Source organism: Ahaetulla prasina, chromosome 3 (assembly GCF_028640845.1).
Source record: "Ahaetulla prasina isolate Xishuangbanna chromosome 3, ASM2864084v1, whole genome shotgun sequence".
Classification (NCBI taxonomy): Eukaryota; Metazoa; Chordata; class Lepidosauria; order Squamata; family Colubridae; genus Ahaetulla; species Ahaetulla prasina.
In genome coordinates, this window is record NC_080541.1 from 123,487,004 (window position 1) to 123,511,566 (window position 24,563).

General features: G+C 38.6%; 1 protein-coding gene across 4 annotated transcripts in view; it reads left to right on the plus strand.

Annotated features, from left to right (window-relative positions):
- Positions 1 to 24,563, plus strand: part of RASAL2 (RAS protein activator like 2) — a 157,308-nt gene that overhangs the window by 34,066 nt on the left and 98,679 nt on the right. The window contains exon 1 of one of the 4 annotated variants that reach the window (XM_058175415.1): positions 17,145 to 17,660. The exons of the other annotated variants lie outside the window; for them this stretch is intronic. Coding sequence (XP_058031398.1) covers positions 17,648 to 17,660 — 13 coding nt within the window. The 5' untranslated portion in view covers positions 17,145 to 17,647. Of the gene's footprint in view, positions 1 to 17,144; positions 17,661 to 24,563 lie in introns of those variants that run through there. 4 annotated transcript variants of the gene reach the window in all.

A 24,563-nucleotide genomic window follows, 5' to 3' on the forward strand; every position in this document is an offset into this window, starting at 1 on the left:
AAATATTGTGAAAAAATAATACTTGAAATTCTTTAGAAAAATCAGACTGATTATTGTGGTGGTTGTTATTATTAATAGGTTAGTACACTTCCTAAATATTCCTATAAATTATTGCAGTAATCTTATCAGCACCACTTATCAGCATTATGCCAAGGAAACTACACTGTGTTTTATCCGCATAAATGGGAGAGTAACTTGGAAAATATATTATGTCTGTGGTTTTGCTAATTTTAGTATAAATACTGTATGCTATAAAGGGAAAGGACCATTTTTCATAGGAAAGTATGATCAATATCACTAGTCTTTGGTAAGCTACCAAGCCTCACCACTGATGGTTTTTAAACTAGGCAACACCTGGCTCTCCTCAACATTCCTTTTGACATGGTGTCACTCTGAATTTCCATAGAACGTTAAAATGAAGCCGGCCTCCAATGCTTGGCATCGTTTAGAGCACTGTTACCACATACCGTAACTAGTCTGCCAGTGCCCATCAGCAAAAAAAAAAAAAAAAAAAAAGGAGAGGGTGTTCCTCAGATGCCCCTTTTTGCCCTGATATTCAAACTGCCTTGCAACACTCCTATAGTGTTAAATTTTGAATTCAGGTAGAGTTTATTTTCAGAGAATCTATTTTCTATAAAATATTAAGTTAGATAAAATGGCTGATAATTTGAAACAGCAATGCTACAGTCTTTCAAATCCTCGGCATGAGTGGCATGATATCTCCCTTGGAACATGTAATATGAATACATCAAGTTTGATGATCTCAGTCTCTGAGATAGTGGGAGCAATTACTGGCATTTGTAGCTGGCCATTAGTAGTTGGAATGCTGTTTAAATGCCAGGCGCAGCCAATTAAGCTTGGTGACTGATCGCGGAGCCTAGAGTGCTTGTGAGACTAAGGTAAAGTGAATCTGTCAAGTACAGCAGTAGCAATGCCAAGATTTTCCTTCCTAACATTTTGGGAAGATGGAATGAATTTAGCTGCAGCATTTTCCTGCTCTTAAGAAATGTATATACAATGCCTGTGGCAGCAAATTCACTGGATGGCCTTAGACATATAATTTCCGACATGGAGGAAAGGCAAAGTAAAACTATGCTAAGTGAACATTTCCTATAACATCAGATTCTGCTCTGGTTAGAATAGTAGAATAGTATTTTATTCTCATTTGATATAATAAATGAGAAAAATAAGTACTGTACTCTAGAACATAAATGTAAGTGTAATAGAATAATAACAAACCCAGTAACCTTTTACTGTAAATTGTCATACAGTAATATAATCAGTGGTTTTATTTAATTGCACTTGCAACTAAGAAGCCCCTGAAATTGACTAACTGAGTAGATATGATAGTTCGAAATGTTTAGGAGGTTAAAAACTAATGGAGTTTATAATAAAAATAGTTCTGATAATGGCTGGGAAAATTCTTTTAACAAATAAAAGCAAAGGGACAAAGAATCCAAAATTAAGCAAAGAGCTAAAAGCAACCTGTAAGAAAAGATGAGAGTTTTAGAAGGAGAAAGAACTGAATAAAACCTAATCATAGACAAATGGTTTTTAGAAGTGGAAATTTGGCCAAGGTTGCCAAACCAGTAGAGATGGTTGGCTTGCCACGCCCCTGAACCAGTTTTCCGCTGCTCACTCCGCCCCGCCATGTTTGTTGCCACCATGTTCTTTGCACACACGCATCCCATTGCCTTGCAAGTCCAATGGGATGCAGATGCATGAAGAACATGCAACATTTTCGGCGACCTCCGGTACTTTTTGGTGGTCTGTGGAGGCTTCTTTGCCAGCCACTTTCCAGCAGCGGTAGCTAGCTGGGGGCCACTGAAAACTCCGGTCAGCTTGCCTTCTGGACTCTGGACCAGCTGCTGCAGAAGGTAAGCAGCCCGAACAAAGAGGCAGTGGTGGGGGAGGAAGCGGGGATAAGCCGCTAAAGGAGGGGAAACGGGGGCGACTGGCAAAGGGTGGGCAGAGGTAGATAGGTGGAAATTCCTAAAATGTTCCTACCTTTTCCTGTGGGTGTGGCTAGGTGGGGGGGTGTCATGTGACTGAGTAGGCATGGGCGCGAGTGACATCAAGTTGGCCATGCCCACTCAGTCACATGGCCCCCCACCTAGCCATGCCCACCGAACTGGTAGCAAAAACATTTGAAACCTACCACTGGTTACAGGTTCTGCAGAAATTGTGCAAAACATTCAGAGTGATCTGAACTTGGACGGATGTTATTTTTACTAATAATGGAAATTGAGCTTATTTTTACAGAAACCAGGTTGTCCGGCAAACTAAGAAGATCCTGTCCTATATTATTTTCTTAATTTGTCAGTGGTATTGGCATTGGTGGTGAATTAAAATATGTTTTTTTTTTCCTGTTATATAGTTAGCCTGGAAGCTCATATACATCATTTTAAAGAGGCGAAACTCCAAATATTAAAATGATTTATAAGTGTGTGTGTGTGTTCAGCTGTAAAATCAAAAAGGGTATTAATCAGTCTGTTGAGACCACCTGTGATGTTGAGATGGACCACACAACAACAAAAACTGGGTTCCACTGCTCTTTAAAGAATTCATATGGGGGGAAGACTGATGTTAGGGGGAGAAAGCTTAGAGAGCCTTTTACTCCAAGGGATAATTGTAAAAAGAGAGCAAGAGAAAGAGAGTGTGCTAAGGAGAAATAGTATAGCAGTGTAAAGACTAGAGCCTAGAGGGATGAGCTCATCGACAGTTTGGGAGGGGGGCTTTGAGGTGGGGCAGAATTTTGATCATGGTCAGGTCTAATGTTCTATGCTATAGTTTGACACAGAAAAGGACAGGAGGAGGGAGGAGTATATCGCTGTTGATGGAATTTCCCATCAATTCATGCAATTGGCCCAATTATTTTGCCACAAATGTGGACGTTTTTCTATTATCATTAACTCATAATATTATGATTTATGCTGAGATTTTGATGCAGTCAGATATGTATTTGTTTTGAAAATATAGTGGCAATCAAGCAAAAAGCAGGAACATTTGTGGTCCAAATTTATGCTTGTCTCTGGCTATTTGCTTCTGTTTTCACTGTATCATAGCAAAGACTCCAATCTTGAGGAGGATGGTTACATTTTTGAAGCTCCACCACAATTTCCATTTTGTGAATTGACTTCGCACTGATGAACAGCTTAAGAGCTCTACTCTGATACTCTTTAATCTAATTGTCCTGGGTGGAGTTGATTACATTTTGTAATCTGAGAGAGGCTCATTTTTCTAAAATAGAGCAAAAAAAACTTTTTTAAAAATTTGGAAAATAATACACTGCAGATTTATTATGCAGATAAGCACCTATGATAGCTTAAATTTATACACATAGCAAAAAGGAAATACAGGTATGCTCTAACTTGTCACGGAACTGTGATTTTTTTTTTTTAAAAAAAGAAAGAAATCCCTTCTTTATTGCCATGTGAACATTTAGTGGTTCAAGTGAACAGATTTTAGCTCTCTGAAAAGGCCTTTGGGCATCTCAAGTTTTGTATTTCTAGTTTCCTGTGAGGTATGATGGCTCAGCCTGACAGCAATTAATATCTTTTATGGGTTCGTTTTAGATGCAACATGCCTTGAGGTTATCAGTTTTCTTCTTAAAATGACTGGACGTACTGGGAACAGACTGGATTGCTATTTGAATCCATCTTTTATCAAACATTGGCTGATTTCCAGGCATTACATTATTCTACCTTTCTGAAATCACTTTTAAGTACAGTAGCACTTTTTGTGCATTGAACACTTTCTCTTTAAATGAAAGAGGGATATTTGCTCTGAAATCTTGTCATTTTACTATTTAGAACAGCGGTCACCAACCGGTGTGGTCTGCGAGAAAATGTTGGTGGTCCGCAGTGCACCCGGGTGGAGGAGCTGCTCTGGGATAAGCAATGGCCAGTCCTGTGACTAGAGCTCTGGAAGATGGGACTGGCCAGGCAGCTCATGGTGGGACTGTAAATCTCCGCTGTTGAGGGAGGTTCAGGCAATTTGTAACTTTGTAGCAAAGCCCTCGCCAGCTGGAAGAAGTAATGGTGCAAGGGGGGGAATGGTGGTGCAGGCGGGCCGAAGCAACGGGTGGCGGGAACTCCGGGCTGTTTCTTCCCCTGCTGTAGCTTCCTGTCAGCTGAATCCACCAGTGGCTGTCCCCCCACTCACCCTCCCTTCCCAGTCACTCCTCACCTAGCAAGGGAAGGGTAGGGGGGAATGGAGATTTGCTCCATATTCCAGAGCGGGAGCTGGATCTTGCGGCTGTTTCTTCTGGCCCTTGTTGGTGCTCCTGCACCTCAGTATCTCTGGGGGACAATTGACTTCCTCTCAGCCCCAAGACACTGGCTGGCCCATGAGAAAGAGTGGGAGAGAGAGAGAAAGATCCAGCAAGAGACGAAGCTTTGCTCCCATTCTGGAATATGGAGCGAATCTCAATTCCCCCCCTCCCCTTCCATTGCCAGGCGAGGAGTGACTGGGAAGGGAAGGCGAGGGGCGGGGACAGCCACTGGTGGATTCAGCCGACAGGAAGCTAAAGCAGGGGGAAGAAACAGTCTGGGGTTCCCGCCACCCATTGCTTCTGCCCGCCTGCACCGCCATCCCCCCCCCCCGCACCATTACCTCATTCCAGCCGGTGAGGGCTCTGCTGTAAAGCTGCAAGTTTCTTCCATCCCTTGTTGGTGCTCCTGCACCTCAGTGTCTCAGTGGGAAGATTGACTTCCTCTCAGCCCCAAGACAGTGGCTGGTCCATGAGAAAGAGTGGGAGAGAGAGAGAGAGAAAGAGAGAGAGAGAGAGAAAGGGGGAGAGAGAGAAAAAATGAGAAAGAAAGAGTGGGGGAAAGAGAGAAAGAGGGGAGGAGAAAGAGAATGAGAAAGAGATGGGGAGAGAGAAGAGAATGAGAGAAAGAGAGGAGAGGGAGAAAGGGGAGAGAGAGAGAGAGAGAAAGGAGAGAGAAGAGATGACAGAATGAGTGGAGAGAGAGAAAGGGGAGAGAAAGAGAAAGAGAGAAGAGAGAGGAGAAAGAGAGAGAGAGGAGAGGGAGAAAGAGAAAGAGAAGGAGAGAGAAAGAAAGGAGAGAGAGAAAGGAGAGAGAGATGACAGAATGAATGAGAGAGAGAGAAAGGGGAGAGAGAGAAAGGGGAGAGGGAGAAAAGAAAGGGGAGAGAGAAAGGGGAGAGAAAGAGATGACAGAATGAGTGGGAGAGAGAGAAAGGGGGAGAGAGAAAGAGAATGAGAGAAAAAGAGAGGGGAGAAAGAGAGAAAGAGAGGGGAGAGGGGGAGAAAGAGAAAGAGAAGGAGAGAGAGAGAAAGAAAGGGAGAGAGAGAGAAAGAAAGGGAGAGAGAGAGATGACAGAATGAATGAGAGAGAGAAAGGGGAGAGAGAGAAAGGGGAGAGGGAGAAAAGAAAGGGGAGAGAGAAAGAAAGGGGAGAGAAAGAGAGAAAGAGAGGGAGGAGAGAGAAAGAGAGATGACAGAATGAGTGGGAGAGAGAGAGAGAGGGAGAGAGAATGAGAGACTGAGTGGAGAGAGAGGGAGGGGAGAAAGAGATGAGGGAATGAGTGGAGAGAGAGAAAGAGAGGGAGAAAGAGAGAGGAGAGAAAGAAAGAGAAGGGGAGAGAGAGTTGAGGAATGAATGGGAGAGAGAGAAGAGAGGGAGAGAGAGAATGAGAAAGAGTGGAAGAGAGAGAGGGAGGGGAGAAAGAGATGAGGGAATGAGTGGAGAGAGAGCAAGAGAGACGGAGAAGGAGAGAGAGAGGAGAGAAAGAAAGAGAAGGGAGAGAGAGTTGAGGAATGAATGGGAGAGAGAGAAGAGAGGGAGAGAGAATGAGAAAGAGTGGAAGAGAGAGGGGAGGGGGGAGAAAGAGAGATGAGGAAATGAGTGGGAGAGAGAGAAAGAGAGGGGGGAGAGAGGATGAGAGAATGAGAAAGAGTGGAAGAGAGAGGGGAGAGGGAGAGAAAGAGAGAGGAGGGACAGTGCCTGAAGGACCCCATCCCGTCACTGGGAGTCCAGGCGCTTCAGCAAGCGGCGTGCTGGATTCGTATTAGTGGTCCCCTGGATTTAAAATTATGGACTTGGTGGTCCCTGAGGTCCAAAAGGTTGGGGACCCCTGATTTAGAGAAGATATTTTTCATTTGTTTTGTATGTGAGCTAAATACAGTTCAACGTTGGTCTATGAATGTTCATTTCTATACTTCCCTACAACATTTTCTCAAATCAGGGGCTCACTTTGCAGTATCTATGTGGCACACACACACACCCCAAAAAAAACCTTTTGGCTATCATCAGAAGAGCTTTAAAACCCAATTCTCTGAAGTTGATCACTTTGGAAAGCTGCTGTGGTATTTCAAGAATTCTCTTGTTCCTTGATAGTTAAACAAGCTTAACATTGACAAATGAAGGGTGCAGCTTCTCAGATTACTAGAAAGTTAGTTTTGTTTTCTGACAATAAAGATGAGAATGTGGATGCTTTGGTGCTCTCTGCCAATTTTTTTTTTTTTAAAGGATCCAGCATTTCAAACACTGGAATGTAGTGAGGATACATTTTGTGCCAAATCACAGCACAGGTTCCTTCTGAATGCCAGATGTTTAAAAACAGCAGTCATAAAATACTGTCCAAGGAGAGAAGTCCCCCTTTTCCTTGCAAAGTTCTTGGGGTCTTCTTCCACTGATCTCATATTGTGTAGACAGATAGTCCTCACTTTATGACCACGATTGAGCCCAAAATTTATATTGCTGAGTTTTGCCACAGTTGTTAAGTGAATCATTGTAGTTGCATTGCAGTTAGTAACACTGCTGTTAAGTGAATCTGGATTCTCCATTGACTTTGCTTATCAGAAGGTTGCAAAAGATGATACATAACCCCAGGACACTGCAATTCTCATTAATATGAACTGAATTTTGATCATGTGACCATAAGGATGCTGCAATGGACATAAGTGTGAAAAATGGTCATAAGTCACTTTTTCAGTGCCGTTGTAACTTTGAACAGTCACTAAATGAACTGTTGTAAGTTGTTACTTGCCCCAGTGCTGAAATGGCTTGGTGAGAATGTTAGTCTACATATTATTATTATGGTTGGTTGCACAGTCAGCCAGATGGTTAGACTGGATTTGGTATTTTTATCCACCTATCTAGTTCTTTCCAAACAGCTGGGATAGGCAGATGTTGTTGCTTCAGGGTATTAAAGGTATTGTTGCTATTTTTTAATCCTGTAACTATTCCAAGAAGAATGAGATGAGATTACAAGGGAAACCATTTGCTATTTTTCTTCAAATTTGACTATTTCCATTCATATTAAAAACAATATAGAGCATAAGCAATTTGTGCTGTCTAGATATTTTGGACTATAGCTCTCATGAATACATTGTTGTATTCCATGCATGGAAAATTATACATGAATCAATAAATTTTGAAAATGTTCTGCTTTTCTGCCTATGAAGCATCAAAAATATTCAGGCACAACTATAGTCATTTTGGAGGGTGTCCTATTTTGCCCCAGAGAACCACAGAATTGATTTGGCATTCAGCCAAACAACCTTCTTTCTTTCTCTAGGTGACTTTCAAAAACAAATTCTGAGAAACTTTTCATTAGGGCTCAGTCTGCTTTGGGGGGGGGAATACTGCGACCCACTGCCTATTGTTTACAGTGGAATGGGACAACTCGCCACAGTCAAGTCGCTGCAACCAAGTCATCATGCCACAGCGATCTTGTCACAGCCAACTCGCCGCAGAATAACTCGCCACAGGACAATTTAACAATTAAATTTAATTATTTGAAATTTAAAAAATCATTCACATTTCATGCTGTCCCTCTTTTGCATCCTTTCTTTAATGATTCTATTTCACCATTTCTTTCATATTCATATAACTCTTGTCCTGCAGCGAGTTGTTTCATGGCGAGTTGGCTGTGGCAAGTTGGCCAAACGAATTGTCATAGACCTGTTTATGATCCCCATGCTTAATGCACCTTTCAATCCCTATGACAGTTTTATTTTATTTTATTTTATTTATTTTATTTATTTATTTTGTCACAACATCATATAAAAAGGATTATATAGTATATAAACATATATATGAGTAAATATTAGGAGGTATAAGCATCAATATATATATAGGAAGAAGAAAAGAAAAACAATAGGACAGGAACGGTAGGCACGTTTGTGCTCTTATACACGCCCCTTATGGTCCTCTTAGGAATGGGGTGAGGTCAATAGTAGAAAGTTTTTGGTTAAAGCTTTTGGGATTATGGGAAGAGACCACAGAGTCAGGTAAAGTGTTCCAAGCACTGATGATTCTGTTACAGAAGTCATATTTTCTGCAATCTAGATTAAAGCGGTTAACATTAAGTTTGAATCTATTGGTTGCTCTTGTATTATTACAATTAAAGCTGAAGTAGTCTTTAACAGGAAGGACATTACAATAGATGATTCTGTGAGTTAAACTTAGGTCTTGTCAAAGGCGACGGAGTTCCAAGTTTTCTAAGCCTAGGATTTCAAGTCTGGTGGGATAAGGTATTTTGTTGTTTTCAGAGGAATGGAGAACTCTTCTTGTAAAATATTTCTGGACTCGTTAATTGTATTGATGTCAGAGATATGGTGAGTGTTCCAAATAGGCGAGCTGTATTCTAGAATTGGTCTAGCAAATGTTTTATATGCTCTGGTTAGTAGTGTAGTGTTTTTGGAAAAGAAGCTACGCAAGATTAGGTTTACAACTCTTAGAGCCTTTTTTGCTATGTAGTTACAGTGGGCTTTGGCACTTAGATCATTTGACATGAAAACTCCAAGGTCTTTAACGGGGTGGGGGTCATCTGTAAGGTAATGTCCATCAAGTATGTACCGTATATACTCGAGTATAAGCCGAGTTTTTCAGCACGTTTTTTGTGCTGAAAAACGTCCCCTCGGCTTATACTCGGGTCTATACGGCTTATACTCGAGTTTTTTTTTTAAGCCCCTCGGCTTATACTCGAGTATATACGGCTTATACTCGAGTTTTTTTTTTCTTTTTCACATTTTACCGGACGGCGCGGGAAGCCCTGCCGGTGCAGTGAGAGGCGGGCGGGGAGCCGCCAGCCTTCTCAGCTGAGGGAGGGAGGGTTTCCCCAACCGGTAGGTGCCTCATTTCCCACCCTCGGCTTATACTCGAGTCCCCAGTTTACCCCAGTTTTTGGGGTAAAATTGGGGACCTCGGCTTATACTCGGATCGGCTTATATTCGAGTATATACGGTACTTAGTGATTGGGTTCTTTTTTCCAATATGTAAGACTGAGCATTTGCTGATTGAGATCTGGAGTTGCCAAGTTTTAGACCAAGTGGTTAGATGATCAAGGTCTTTTTGGATGATAGATGCATTGTCTGTGGTGTTAAATAGTTTGACATCGTCAGCAAAGAGAACACAATTACTTGCGATATGGTCACAAAGATCATTAATGTATAGTATGAAGAGTGTTGGTCCAAGGACGCTGCCTTGAGGAATGCCACTCTTGACAGGAACAGGATTTGATAGAGCATTGCCAATTTTGACCACTTGTCTGTTAGACAGAAAAGCAGATATCCATTTGTGAAGGGGTCCTGAAATGCCATAGGATTTTAGTTTTAGGAGTTTATCGTGTACTACTGAGTCAAAAGTTTTGCATATTTATATTTATTATTATTATGTTTGGACTCAGTCAGCCACAAGTTTAGACTGGATTTGGCATTTTTATCCACCTATTGAATCTTTGCAAAGGCAGGTGTTATTGTTTAATGATGTTAAAAGGATTGTTGCAGGATGTAAGCTGTTCCAAGTAAAGTTGCTTTTTGCAATTGACTGATGGTGATTTTGTCAATGCCGATAGTGTTCAAGTGTTACTCCAGATGCTTTGGAATTGCACCCAAGGCTCCTATTACTATTGGTACCCTGCTTTCTTTTGCCACAATAAGTCTATTTCTATTTGCAGTCTTTGCATTTTGTGATTTTCTCCAGTTCTTTCTCTTCCATTCTGCTGTCTCCAGATATTGCTACATGATGATGTTGGTATTGCAACATCCACTATTCAGTGGATTTTTCTTACCATCAATTGTTAAATCTGGGATGTTATGTGGCTGGTGTTTGTTTGAATTCTAAAGTCCCAGAGCATTTAAATCTTCTTTATTTTCCATTACAGTTCTTGGTCTATTTCATGGTCCCATCAGTTCTTGCTTGCAGGCAAATGGTATTTGCAGATATTCGAATGCATCATTGTTGCTACTTAGTCATGCCATTGTTTGTAGTCAATCTGTGTGATCTTCTTGCAGTAGCTAACTAAGTGATCCACTATTTCTTCACCTTTGCAGAGGTCTAGCCAGAATTAGCCTCCTGTCTCTTTCTTCAACTTTCCATGCTCTTAGCCACTGCCAGGTCTTGTTTTCTGCTTTGCCTTTTACTTTCTTTTAATGGTATGATCATGCAATATTTTGCCTTGCTGTGCCTCCATTCTATTTTTCATATGGTCTTTCTTGCAAGTCAGTTTGGTCTCCTTACTATTATTAAGCAGTTTCCTGGATACTGACCTCTCTAAAAGGGAAGATGTCACTAATCCAGTATTTTTATTCACATTGGCTTTTAAACACTTCCTTTTAAGGTATTGCCTTTAATTTTTGTTTTGTTTCATTGTATAAAACACTTTAAAGACCACACTTTTTAAAATCTCTTATAAATAAGATAATTCTAACATTCCAAACAATATGCTAAGCTTTTGTCCCCTACCTCAAACTCAGTTACTCTTGTCCTAGTAATTTTCTGCTCTTTGGTCAGTAACTACACATAGTCCTTGATTTGCAACAGTTCATTTAGTGACCATTCAAAGTTATAACAGCACGGAAAAATGTGACTTATGTCCATTTTTCACACTCACAATCTTTGTAGCATTCCCATGATCATGTGATCAAAATTCAGACGCTTGACAACTGACTCATACTTATGACTGTTGCTGTGTCCCAAGTTCATGTGATAATCTTTTGCAACCTTTTGAGAAGCAAAATCAGTGGGGAAGCCAGATTCATTTAACATTCATTATTCATTATTGGATAAAATACGAGAAGTAAAGGAGATAGAGGGAATTAGAGTTAGACAGTATGAATATAAGTTAAGAGCTTTTGCAGATGATTTGGTGATTACCTTAACAAATCCTATAAATTCTAGTAAATCTTTGTTGGAAATAATTGATCAATATGGGAATGTCTCAGGGTTTAAGGTAAATCAGAAAAAGACAAAAGTGATAATAAAAAATATGACCAGACAACAGAAAGAAAAACTAGAGGAAGTAACAGGATTTGAAATTGTAAAGAAGGTTAAGTACTTAGGGGTTTATATTACGTCATCAAATGTGAAATTGTATAAGAATAACTATGAGGTTTTATGGCAAAAAGTTCAGAAGGAGTTGATTGTTTGGAAAAAATTGCAATTATCTTTGCTGGAGAGAATTGCTGCTATTAAAATGAATGTTTTACCTAGATTTTTATTCCTCTTTCAGATGATACCAATAATTAAGAAAGATAAGAATCTTGAGGAATGGCAGAAGGAATTAACAAATTTATATGGGAAGGTAAAAAGCTAGGGTTAAAATGAAAATAATTCAAGATTCTCGGAAAGGGAGGTTTAAAAATGCCTAATTTTAAATTATATTATGAAGCAGCTGCTCTCTCTGCAATAAGTGATTGGTTTAATTTAACAGAGGATAGAATTTTGAATATAGAAGGTTATGATTTGTTATATGGATGGCATGCATATTTAATTTATGACAAAAAGTGGATAAGGCCTTTAAAAATCATGTGCTAAGAAATGCCCTTCTGCGTGTTTGGAAAAATACTCTTATAAACTAAATTATAAGGTTCCTATATGGGCATGTCCTAGACATACAGTAGAAAATATAAACATAGAACAGAAGCAGGAAATGATTACATATAAAGATCTTTTGTATACTGAAAGAGGTAATTTGCAGTTAAAATCTCTGCAAGTATTAAGAGAGGAAGGAAAAATTATACTTGGTTTCAATATGAGCAATTACGTGCTAGATGGAAGGAGATCAGAAAATTGGTATAGAGCAGAACGAGGAAATTTGGTAAAGCAAATTAGAAATCAGTCTCAGGAGCATATAAAGAGATTGTATAATGTGTTACTTGAAATAGATTCTGAAAGGGACTTGGTAAAGGACTGTATGATAAAGTGGGCACAAAATTTTCAGGAGCCAATATTATTGGAAACGTGGGAAAAATTTGGGTTAGAAATGTTAAATTCATGAGGCACAGAATCTGAGGGAAAATTTTTATAAAATGTTTTATAGATGGCATCTAGATCCTAAAAAATTATCGTGTATGTATCCAGAAATGCAAGCAAAATGTTGGAGATGTAATTGTGATGACGCTACATATTTTCACATTTGGTGGACTTGTAAGGACATAAAGGCCTTTTGGATAAAAATTTGGTGGATTTTACAAAATGTTCTGAAAAAGAAGATAAAGTTCCTGCCGCAATTTTTCTTGTTGGGAATTATTATGGATTGTACAGTAATTGAGACTAAATTGATTTTAAATCTAATAACTGCAGCAAGATTACTAATAGGACAATATTGGAAGAAAAAAGAAGTACCAACAATACAAGAATGGATATTGAAAGTTGCCAATTTGGCTGAGATGGCGAAGATATCAGCCTTTTTGAAAGACAATACGCAAGAAAGATACTTAAAGGAATGGAAAAAATGGATTGACTATATTCAACGTAGATATCAGACTAAGAGTTATCAGACTGTTTTTGAATGATTATGATGTATTATGTTTGATTGCTTTGGGGGGAAGTTAGGAACTGATGATTGTAGGGGTATAATTAAGTTGGGACGAAAAATTTTTAGCATATGTTTGTTTTATCTTTAACTATACCTTGTGTTCGTTCCGGGAAGTCGGGGGGGGGAGGGGGGTTGCGAAGGGAGGGGGACGAGGGGGGGAAAGGGGAAAAAAAAAATTTTGTAAAACTTTTTGAATAAAAAAAAAAAAAAAAAAAACCGTGTTACCAACGTATCACCTGCAGTGTTTCACTTAACAACTGTGACGAGAAAGGCTGTAACATGGGGCAAAATTCACTTAACAAATGTCTCGCTTAACAACATAAATTTTGGGCTCCATTGTGGTCGTAAGTCGAGGACTACCTGTATTGTGACTCCATGACTAAGCATATCATATCATCTGAAGAAAGCATTTACCAATTCTTCAACTCCAGATGGCTTAATGAACTTGAGTTTAACAGCACTTGGGTTATTATTATTTTTTATCAGTAATCTGGCTGGTTTGGTTAACACTTGGTGCTGTTTTCTTTTTGGTATTACTATTTTAAAAAAATGTGATGGCTTAACCAGGGTCAGAATCACTGCAGACAGGATGCAATAAGTCTTAGACTCTTTTCAGCCACAGTGTCCTTTTGGGAGTTAAAAAATTGGAAGCAGAAGAGTCCTTGTGAGGGTTTATATGTTACAGCTATACTGACTTTCTATCTCAGTTTGGAGACCAAGAGAAATAACTGCAGATTTTCACTGCCCACTCCCAAGTTTGTATAACCCACACAGTGCTATTATATATGTACATAATCAAATTACAAAGCCTAAATGCAAGTCATGTTTAGGTACAGTAGTTGTCCAGAATACAATAAATGTACCACTAGGTTGATACCTAGGACCACTAGGATTCTTGATATTTTGCGAGCTTGGTTGTTTTCCTGCAGCTGTTTCATTATCCTGCTTAGCAACATCATCAGTTCAAGGGAGAATGGAGTTTATTGGTTGTTCACATATAGTAGCTTACCTTTCAGGTCTAGGTTGGGGAGTGGTTCCCACTTGATGGTTCTTTGATTAAAGTACTGTTTTTTTCTCTTGATTGTTTATTTAGTGTTGTTTCCAGGATACCTGATTGTTGGTAACTAGAGAGAATGTGCTTTGGGATGTTTCCTTCCTTCCTTGAATTGTGGTTATATCTTTCAGATGATATATGGATGGGGTTTACCTCTGTGGGACTGACAAATCACACACGCATGCACGCACACGTGTTTGTGTTTGTATATGTATATGTATATGTATGTGTATTTGTCAGAAGGCCAAGCTTCTGAATATTCCCTAGCAATTTCATTTTAATTTGTTGTAGTCTAAAAGTCAACAGTTTCCAAGCTAAAACACTAAGAAGAGTCCCTCATTGAGGGAGAAGGGCTATTCAAAAGTGTGAAAAATACATGCATAGAATTCTTTATTTATAGAATAGAATTCTTTATTGGCCAAGTGTGATTGGACACACAAGGAATTTTTCTTCGGTGCATAAACTCTTAGTGTACATAAAGCTATAAGTGATAAATCATGATCATAGTAATCATAAAAATACACTCATCGTAAATCATAAGATACAACACTTAGTGATAGTAATAGGATACTAAACAATCAACATAAATCATACTAGGAAACTAAATAAAACAATATAAATTATAAAGATATAAGCAATAAAGTTATAGTCATAAGTAGAAAAGGAGATAGGTAATAGGAAAAATGAGAAGAATAATAGTTATACAGCCTTACTAACTAGTTTGACAGTATTGTGAGAATTAGTAGCAGAATGATGGCATGGGGGAAAATCTGTCCTTGTGTCTACTTGTTCTGGTGTGCAATGCCCTATAGCTTCATTTTGACGGTAGAAGTTGAAACAATTTATGTCCAGGATGTGAGGAGTCTGTAGATATTTTCATAGCCCTCTTTTTGACTCCTGCAGTATACAGGTCCTCAGTGGAAGGCAGGTTGGTAGCAATTGTTTTTTTTATATACATACATACACATACATACATACATACATACACACACACACACACACACACACACACACACACACACACACACACAAATGAATGAATGAATGAATGAATGAATGTCTCTTCTGACTGTCAGTTGACGTTTGTGGAGGACTCCTGCTTTTTCTTCTTTGGTTATTGAATCTTCATATTTTTTAGAGCAATTTTGTTGGTTTGTATGTTACAATGATGATGAGAGGTTGCTAGTATCTCAGATATATTTTTGATGGGGAGGGAGTTATTTCATAGTTCTAATGATTGTGTTACAATAGATTTTGTGACTAGGCACATTTTCAGGTCATCGTGTGGACATCCACTATGTCGGAAGATACTATGTAGATAGTCTGTTTTCGCTTTTTACATTTCTGGGTTATTGCAGTGTGATTTTCCCGGCTAATAATGTTCATATACAATCTTCTTGTGGACAGTTGAGTTATTGTTTTGGTAGAGAAGCACCTGGTTAGTATGGTTGTTTATTAATAAACTTGAGTATGTAAACTGCACTGTTTCTTCTGCTGATAAAGATATTGAGAAACAGGGTAGTTTCTTGTTGTTGTTGTTTCTCTTGTAAACTAGGTGTAAAAAAGTGTATCTGAAACTCAACACTTATCCATGGTCACATGATCAAAATTCAAGCACTTGGCAACTGGAATGTATTTATGGCAGTTGCAATGTCCCGGGGTCATGTGATCACCATTTGTAATCATTCCAATTGGCCTCCTACAAGCAAAGTCAATGGGAAAAGTCAGAATTGTTTAATGACCATATGATTCACTCAACAATTGTAGCAAAAAAGATCATAAAATGGGACAATGCTCACTTAACAAGTTCCTCGCTTAGCAGTGGAAAATTGGGGCTCAATTGACATAATAAGTCGAGGACTACCTTTACTCTTGTCTATCTGTTTCTAAAATTCAATTGGCATAAACAGTGCATTGTAGCACAAAAACTTTTGAATCAAAGTACCTCAGATCCACTAATTTACAATATCTAGGACTCATTATTCTTGTTCAATTGCAATTTTAAGGCTCTTCACACCAACTCTATATGCAAAGTTACAGCTGCTGCAGTGTTGCCGCAGTTAGCCACTGTCATGTGATCGTGATTCCCAGTGCTCTCTGCCAGCTTCCCACAATCGGTCAGTGGGAAAGCTGGTAGGAAGTTTCTCCTGTTTCCACTGTTTTTGTGCCTGTCCATGTTACTCTGTTTCTTTGTAAGGCATTATCACTGAAAGAATGACTCGGTGACTAATGTGTTGCCTAGTTCATTTATGGAAATGTGGAACTGGAAAGGGCCATTTAAGGGCCATCAAATCCTACCCTCTAATAACTACAGGAATACATATTAAAACATCAAAAATATAGTATGTAGTATAAAGTTAATGTACTATGAAAGGGACCTTGTCATGTCTCTGAATAATAATTTCTACACTTCAAGCAGTTACTACTGCCAGTATTTTTATATATCTGTCTTCTTGTAAATTAAAGCCGTTTGTTTGTTTGTTTGTTTGTTTGTTTGTTTGTTTGTTTGTTTGTTTAGCAAATATATATAGCTGCCCATATCTCACATATGTGAAATTCCATGTCCTACACGCCATGCTGAGAGATCAGGTATCCTGAACTTTTGAAAGAAAAACAGATCAAACATCTCAATTGCTTTGATTTCCCTGGTTAGCTTTATAGGAGGGCAAACTCAACATTCAAAGCCTGCCCTGAAGCTTTGTAGTGGATTTCCCTTGTGAGCAATAGAAGCTCAATTCATCAAAGCTACTATCCCTGTTTCTAGGAGGGGAGGGGAAATCTGACGACCGTTGTAAAATCAGCAAGGGAATAGGATCTTCCCTCTAACCTCAGCAAAGGTTCAGACCCTGCAGGAGATAAATCTCATGTCTTCAGCTCATGGTTAATTGTAGCAGCCAAACATAGAGTTATTCTTATCTCGGGCTTAAGAGGGAGTTTTGACTGTTTTCTTTGACAGTTCTGGATGGACAGGTGGGAACTAAAATCAAACAGTGGCATTCTTAAAATTGCTCAAACTTGATGAACAGCTCTCTGCAGTGGTATTATCATGTCTTCACGTCAGCACATTAAAGCAAATGGAATGAGTACTATTTCAATGACTGCAATTTGTTTTTATTCTCAGACTGCCTGAGAATTCAACCTAAGAGCAAGCAGAGAAGATTGGCTTGATTGGAATTTCTGCTACTGGACGAGGGGCTTGGAAGGAAATAAAGGAAACAAACAATGGTTTCCTTTAATAACAAAAAGTGCATCTAAGAAACTAATTTTATCATTGTTTTTCAGTTTCATAAAAACATTCGATATGAAGTTTGCCTTCTTCTTTGAACATCTGCTTTTTTTTTTTTAATCTTTGGTACGCCTACTCAATTCAGATTTAAGAAGGTGGCACCTTGGGAATGGACCGGCTAAACTGAATTATCAAGCAGTCATTCAAACTTTTTAAATCACTGACTTCATGTTTTCACTGCCGGGAGCCGCCTCCTGCTCACACACGTGCACACCCCTTTGGGCAAAGGAAAAGAAAAAGCCGTCCCTATTAGTTTGATTCTGTACACACAGACGGACGCCCAGGGATTCCAGCACGCTCCTAGCCGTGGGAGAGAATGCAAGCCAGAGAAAGGGCAGCTATTGTTGAACTGCTTTAAGAAGCCAAAACAGAGGCCACAGAGGCCGGGCCTCTGTTTTGGTGCTGGCCTTTCTGCATTCCCAGGCAGAGGATGGACAAGGAGCGTAGCTGCTGAAAGTGGGGCTGGGAGAGTGGGGCTGACAGGAGCATGACTGAGGCATTGGCAAGTTCACGAGATGGAGGATTCAGGTAAAGTCCCTTTCAGCCACTATTGCCGCCCCAGGAAAATTGGGACCCACAAAGAGCGGGACAGTAGTTTTGACAAAGTGACTAAGAAGTTGGTGAGTGGTGTTTTGTTCCTTCTAGGGCGGGGGATTGGGAGGGGTAGAGCTAAGTGCTATTCTCTAATATCTGACTTGCGAAGCACAGTACTGTTTCTTTAGAGAGTTTTTTTCTTATGGCGAAGGGTCAGAGGAATATTTGAACTCTCTTTGTGTTTCTCTTGTCAGTTTTGTGGCTCCTTTTTTACTTTTTTTTTTTTTTTTTGCAAGGGAAAGCAGGGAAATTTCCCCTTTGGGGGATCAAATTGTATTGGAGCAAATGTGCCAACATATTGTTTCACAAACATGGAACATTCTGAACATTAGAAATTACTGAAAGGTTTGTACATTCTCAGTGGCTTAGATTGTGAACCCGAGCAAGTCATCTTGCTTTAAAAGTGATACATTCACCTCCAACATTAACTCTCCAATATTGCGAGTTGTTTCAAATTCTGAACAGATCCTGTGCGGGAGGGTCTGTTCACAGGTGAAACTTGTTCACTTGTAACTGATGTCTTAAAACAGCTTTTATTCTGTCTATAACTTGATTAAGCAGGCTGTAAACAGATACAATGTAGGACTGAAAGAGAACAACTATTTTCTTCTTTGGCTATGTCATTAAGATAGAATTTTCCTAAAACAAGTTGGGACAAGTAATTGTGTTTAATTAGTCCAGGACATTTAAGACACATTTAAAACCCCAACCCTTATACTGGCTCGGATTTAAAATTAACTATTTCCTCCCCATCTCACCCACCCCCTCAATGCGGGAATGATTAACTTGTAATCGCCTTGAATTGTAACAGACAAAACTTCCTGTTATGGAACTGGGGGGGGGGGGGGGAAGAAGTCCTGAAGCTGGATATAAAAACAAAGAACTTCAATTTATTATTTTAAAATACCTGTAAAGTCAGTTCTTTATCTCACAGTGACACACACACACACACACACACACACACACACACACACAGAGAGAAAGAGAGAGAGAGTAAAGAAATACCCATTCTCACAGGGAGAAATTGGGGAATTTGAAAGGGAGAAAGACACCCTGCAAAGGGGAATCTTTTTGTAGCCATGTCCTTCCTGTTCTAGACAGTCATGAAAAATATGACATGTGCGTAAGTACTTAATAAGGCCTTTTGCCCTTCTTTTAATGAAGGCTTTTTCCAGTCATGAGGTTGATGTTATTATTATTCATATAGTAATTTCCTGTCTGCTCCCCTATTCCAGAACCATTTTTAGTATTCTCTTTGGTGTTCTCCAACCTGCTTCTGGGTTTGGTTGATCTCTACCATTCAGGCTCCTTTGTGCTGTTTTCTTTGGCTGCCTCTTTGCTTGGAAGTTTTCCATAATTCTCATTCTACCTTCAAATTCCTCCTTAAACCCCATCTTTTCTACGCAGTGATTTGCTAAACTCCAGGCATTATTGAAATGGAATGGAATGCCTATTCTTCCTGGTTTAGCTTTTGTTTCCTTTCCTCTGGAGTTTTTTCCATGGCAAATGTCAGATTGTATGCTCTTCAAGGCAAAAATGTATCAGGAAAAAGTGAAATTTTTTTCATTTATTCCTACGCTTCGTGTACTGCAATATGAATACAATGACTCCCATCCTTCTTTCAAAAATATGTTCCTGCCAAGTGTGACCTCTGGCATGTAAGCCTAAAATCAGTTAATATATACTTGCACAGCCCAATGGAGTTACTGAGACAAAAAGTGACATCTTCAAAATAACCATTCACTTTTCTTTTATTAGACTTTCTAACCACAAATAGATAGTTGGGAAAGAGGAAGGAGCATTATTTCTGTCTGTCACAAGCCAGGATTTCTCCAACGATTTTGTGAGCTACTCTGCATCTTCAGGGTGAATACTACTCAACTTTTTCAACATTTTGTAGCAATCAAAGAGAAAACAAGAAACCATACTCACTAGTAACACATTAGAAGTAAAGAGAGGGGAAATTAGGGAATGTTCACTAGCGCACTCAAATTATATAGTATGCTCTGGCAGCATCTTATGCAAGTTTTTGCTATGGACTGAAAAGAGACAGTACAAGATAAATGTACATTGTGGAGCATTATTGTAATGCTAGAAATTTTGCTCAGTTAAATTTCCTCACATTAAAAAAAAATGTTTTCTGATGAGATGAGCCATGGTAGCCATTTTATGAATGAGAAAGCTCCTCCCTGTATCACCTTTCATTGTCAGAATATTTTCTTAAGATGCTAAAAATGTCTAATGAGGTGCCATGAGGTGGAGTCCTGATTCAGTCAGAAATTGTGGGAAATCTACCTTGCGTCTTCTCTAAAACTGCTTCTGACCTTTTAGGGATAATTTGCCTCATAAAATTCAGGAAAAAATTATCACAATGGAACATACAGTCCAAAGATAGATTACAAAGGAGAGATAGTAGACAGCAGAATACTACCTAGATACTTTTTTAATACGATATTTAGAATAATGACAGGCAGGCATTATCTCAAAATCCATACATTTGCTCTGAAAAATAGGTTAGCGATATTCTAATATGAAGGAAATAATGGCTTCCCTGGGGCTGACCACTATATTTGTGATTGAAATTAAATTTGAAGCAGGGACTTTAATAATAGATAACCACGGTGCCATTCTATGTTGAAAACTTCATTTTTCTTTGCAACTTTCTCAGACTTTGTTTTCCATCCTGTGTATATTAATTTATTTGTACAACTCTATAATGTAAATAATTACAACAATAAAATAACAACAGTTATCAAATCTTGTAACAATTTATATGTGTAATTAGACTGACAAGCAGAGGTGGGCTTCACATAATTTAACAACCGGTTTGCCCCAGCACTGAAAATGTGAGCGCGCGCACACGCTCGCTTCACTTGTACGCATGCCGTCTGCATCTGCGTGCAGCCTTCTGTGCACGCGCTTTGCTCGTGCACACTTGCACGCATGCATGCAGCTTAAAAACGCAGCTAAATAGGAAAGCATAGCACCAGAGCAGGTGGGTGGCGGTGGGCCCACCCACAGGTCACAACTACCAGTTCGCCCAAACCGGTACGAACCGGCTGAATCTCACCCCTGCTGACAAGCAACCAGAACAAATAGTGCATTTGTATTTTCATAGTTACACTGAATACAGAACTTTACAAATAGAAGCTTGTTTATGTATTACAGTAATAAGGCAGAGGTTCACACTACAGTAAGTCACCATCATCTTGCTTTTTTGACATACCACAGGTGTATGTTCCTGGTTGCACATAGTAGTTTTGTGTTGTATTTTTAATAACTTAGAACTTTTAAATTTTTATTCTGTGATAGTGTTTTTCTTTCACGAGTCAAAGTGCAGTGTGTGAAGCCCTAAAAGTGTTATGGGCATCTGAAACACTAATGATTTTTTATAAGTTTTTTTTTTAATCACATCCTCTTCATCCGTGACATTCAATTAAATTAACTTTTATCCACAAAAATTCATGTGCTTAACAGAAATTGTTGCTTACATTTGTATATAGAAGAACAATATTTATATTACAAAAAACTCTGTGCCAGGAACCATAATGATATCTTGTATTTTGAACAACACTTGGGTAAAAATTATTGTCATAGTGTTAACAATATTGGTCCTTCCTTAGCTGCATTTTATTAGTTCCTTTCCTCTCTCCTTCCTCAACAACTTCAGATGAAACAGATTAACTGAAATAATTGTGCTTTTTTTCCTAATATACATATACATGTTTGAAATGAAGAGAAACTAACCCGTTTGGTTAAAACACAGATAATCCACACTTATAATCCAAAACTGATGACAGACTTCTTGGAATATCAAACACTGTGGTGGATGGAATAACTCACTCGTTCTGTTTTGTAGGTAAATCTTCCCACTGGATTTAAATCTTCCTACTGGATTCTTTTAATTTCTTCCAAGTCAGAAAGCAGTTAGCTGCCACAATAATCCAAATTCTATGGCATGCCTATACTTTTTTTGAAATTCCAGAATGGCCTTTAGCAGAATGAGAATATCCATGGTTCCCCAAATAGCTGGAGGTTACAAGTTCCTGCCTGTCCACCTGATTAATTCAAATTGGGCAGGAATGTTTCAGCCTTCAGTTTCTCATGTGAAGTAGTGCTGGTTCCTTTGATGGATGAAGATATTTAATGTCATTTATCCCACCTTTAAGTCCATCTGTCATTCATTACCATAAGAATGATTATAAGTAGAAGTCAGTAGATACATTGATTATTTAAAAAAGAGTTACAGAAAGTATGTCTGCCTTTTCAATCTCCATCAAGCTATATTACGGTGAAGTATCAGTCAAGATTATTTAATGTACTGCCCTGAGCAAAACATGATGTGCTGCCAAGTGGACAACCAACAGGAAGCTGCAGTCAGTCCATCAATTTGTAATTTGAATCAGCTGACTAGTGTTCTGGAATCAGCCATTCAAGAAAATATTGCTCCCTCATATGTTAGAGTTAGTAGTTAGTTACTTTCTATTATTCTGAAACCCCTAGTGTCTCTGTATTGTTCCCATGCATGCATATATAAAATGGCTGGCAACAGAAAATGTCTCACCTAATATTACATGATGAGCCTATGGCAGTATTAAAGTTAAAGGGCAATGCAGAATTCCCTATGAGAAGCCAGAGAATTGAAACATAACAATTCCAGAGGAAAGTAACAATACTTTTAAACACAGGCATACCACTCCATTGGAATTTGAGAGGAGGTGTTTTCATTCTCTTTGGCACCTGCTGATTGGTTAGGGTATTCTTATTTCCAGGTGAAGCATTCACTCAGTATATCATGCCAATATTTGCTGGATAACTGCCTGTCTTTCAGGATGAAGCATGTACTGGAATGAACTTCAGAAAATGAGAAGTAGCTAACTTGTATTGACAAGCTGTGGCTAATACAGGAATTATACTATTGGATATTTTACCCAAGCAGTAAGGTTAGACACAATTACAAGAAATAAGTCCTGCCTTAGTCTTTATCCTTTGATGCTGCCTAACAGCATCAAAGGATAAAGAGAGCCAATTTGATGTAATGGTTAACATATCAGTTGTGCCCTAATTTGGGCACAAAGTTAGCAAGGTAACAGTCACTCTGGGCCAGTCACTCTGTCTCAGCTCTAGAAAGCAGGCAATGGCAAGGCATTTTTTCAATCCTGCCAAGAAAATTGCAGTTGCTGGAAGTCAAGGCTGATTTAAAGGTACCTCCCTCCATAAAAGCAAATGAAGTTTTGTGATCTATGACATTTGAGAAGAGCAATTATTGGCTTTTAACTTTCTTTCTGATGGACTACTCTGCTTTACAGAAGTAATAACTTAATCTCTGCTAGATGCAGCTAGACCAATCATAACACTGCATAAGAGGAAATATGTACTCTGTGGTTCCCGCCCCTTTCTGATTTGCTTTCCATCTGAAATGAAAAAGATGGACCACCTTGGTGACTGACATAACACATTCAACCTTAATGCTGATAATATCTAGTTCATTGCATCTAGTTAAACTTGTCAGGTTTGCAGATAGAAGAAAGGAACACTTGCTTTGAAGAGGAATACATTTGTTTATGGGAATGTACCAAGGAGTTGTCCCAAAGGTACTTTTTTTACAGGCAACTGGACTTTGTTTTTTCTTGAAGACATTTCAATTCTCATCCAAGAAGTAACTTCAGTTCGTACCAAGGAGTTGTTAGGTGGTTAACTGATGTGAAAGCAACTGGAAGCAGACTTAGAGTAATACCACATCAGTGGGACATTAGATTACATGGCATATACTAATGTTTTGTGAAGCTGATCAACCATTGCAATAATATGCTGCATTTTCAGACTTGTCTTAGTTTCCATGGCTATTCTATTATCCTTCTTTAACTAAAAGTGCACGTGAGGTATACAGTTTAATGTGCATGGTGTAGTTTTATTTCCTTATATTATAAAATAATTGCTATAACATAGACCTCCAAATACCTTGTCAGTTATTTTATCTGTAGGTATTCTAAGCTTTGGTTGCCAAACCTGATAATTTGGAATAAGGCGAAATAAGCTAAATTAACACTTTCCTTCAGTCTCAGTTAACTTTAGACATTTTAATACATATTGTTTCAGTAATATGAAAAAAAATTATTGCAAATTTAGTCAGTGAAGACCCCTTGGACTAGTTTGAGTCAGTTCCATGGCTCCATCTTTTGTGGCTTCATAATGCTTAAAAAGATAATGCACTTTATTATAGTTGCACTCTTGCTTTTTGTGCACACAAAGCGTCTCTTGCCATGGCTGTCAAGGCTCTAGTGTTTGCATGCATTATAAATGATCATGCTACTAGACTGCATTATAAAATGCTTATACGCAAACTTCTGTGAAGCTTCATTTATCAGAAATTCAGCTTCTAAATCCACAAGAAAACAAAAGCTGCTTGGACTCCTAAATGTCAGACACGTGACATCTCTAAAAACAATCTCTGGTTATGATATACATATTGATATTTAGACTTTTCAATATGTTTTAAGCTATGTATTGATACTTTACAATTTGAAGTTTGGGTATTTCACAGACATGGCATAGTTTTTTCTATGGATTCAGTTTCACATAAACAGAGTTTTTAACAAATCAAGTTTGAAATGTACTTGAAGTTTCACTCCCTCATCTGTTACATTTTTCCCTGAGCATATAAATTATCAAGAGTAAATTTGTAAATAAATTCTAGATTGCAATGCTGCATTGGCTATCTCATTCTCTGGTTTGGGAAAAGTCATTCTCATTTCAACATTTTCAGTTGTAGAATAATCTCCTGTGACAAAATCAAAAAGAACCAACCACTATAAACGGAAAGAGAATGTACTTTAG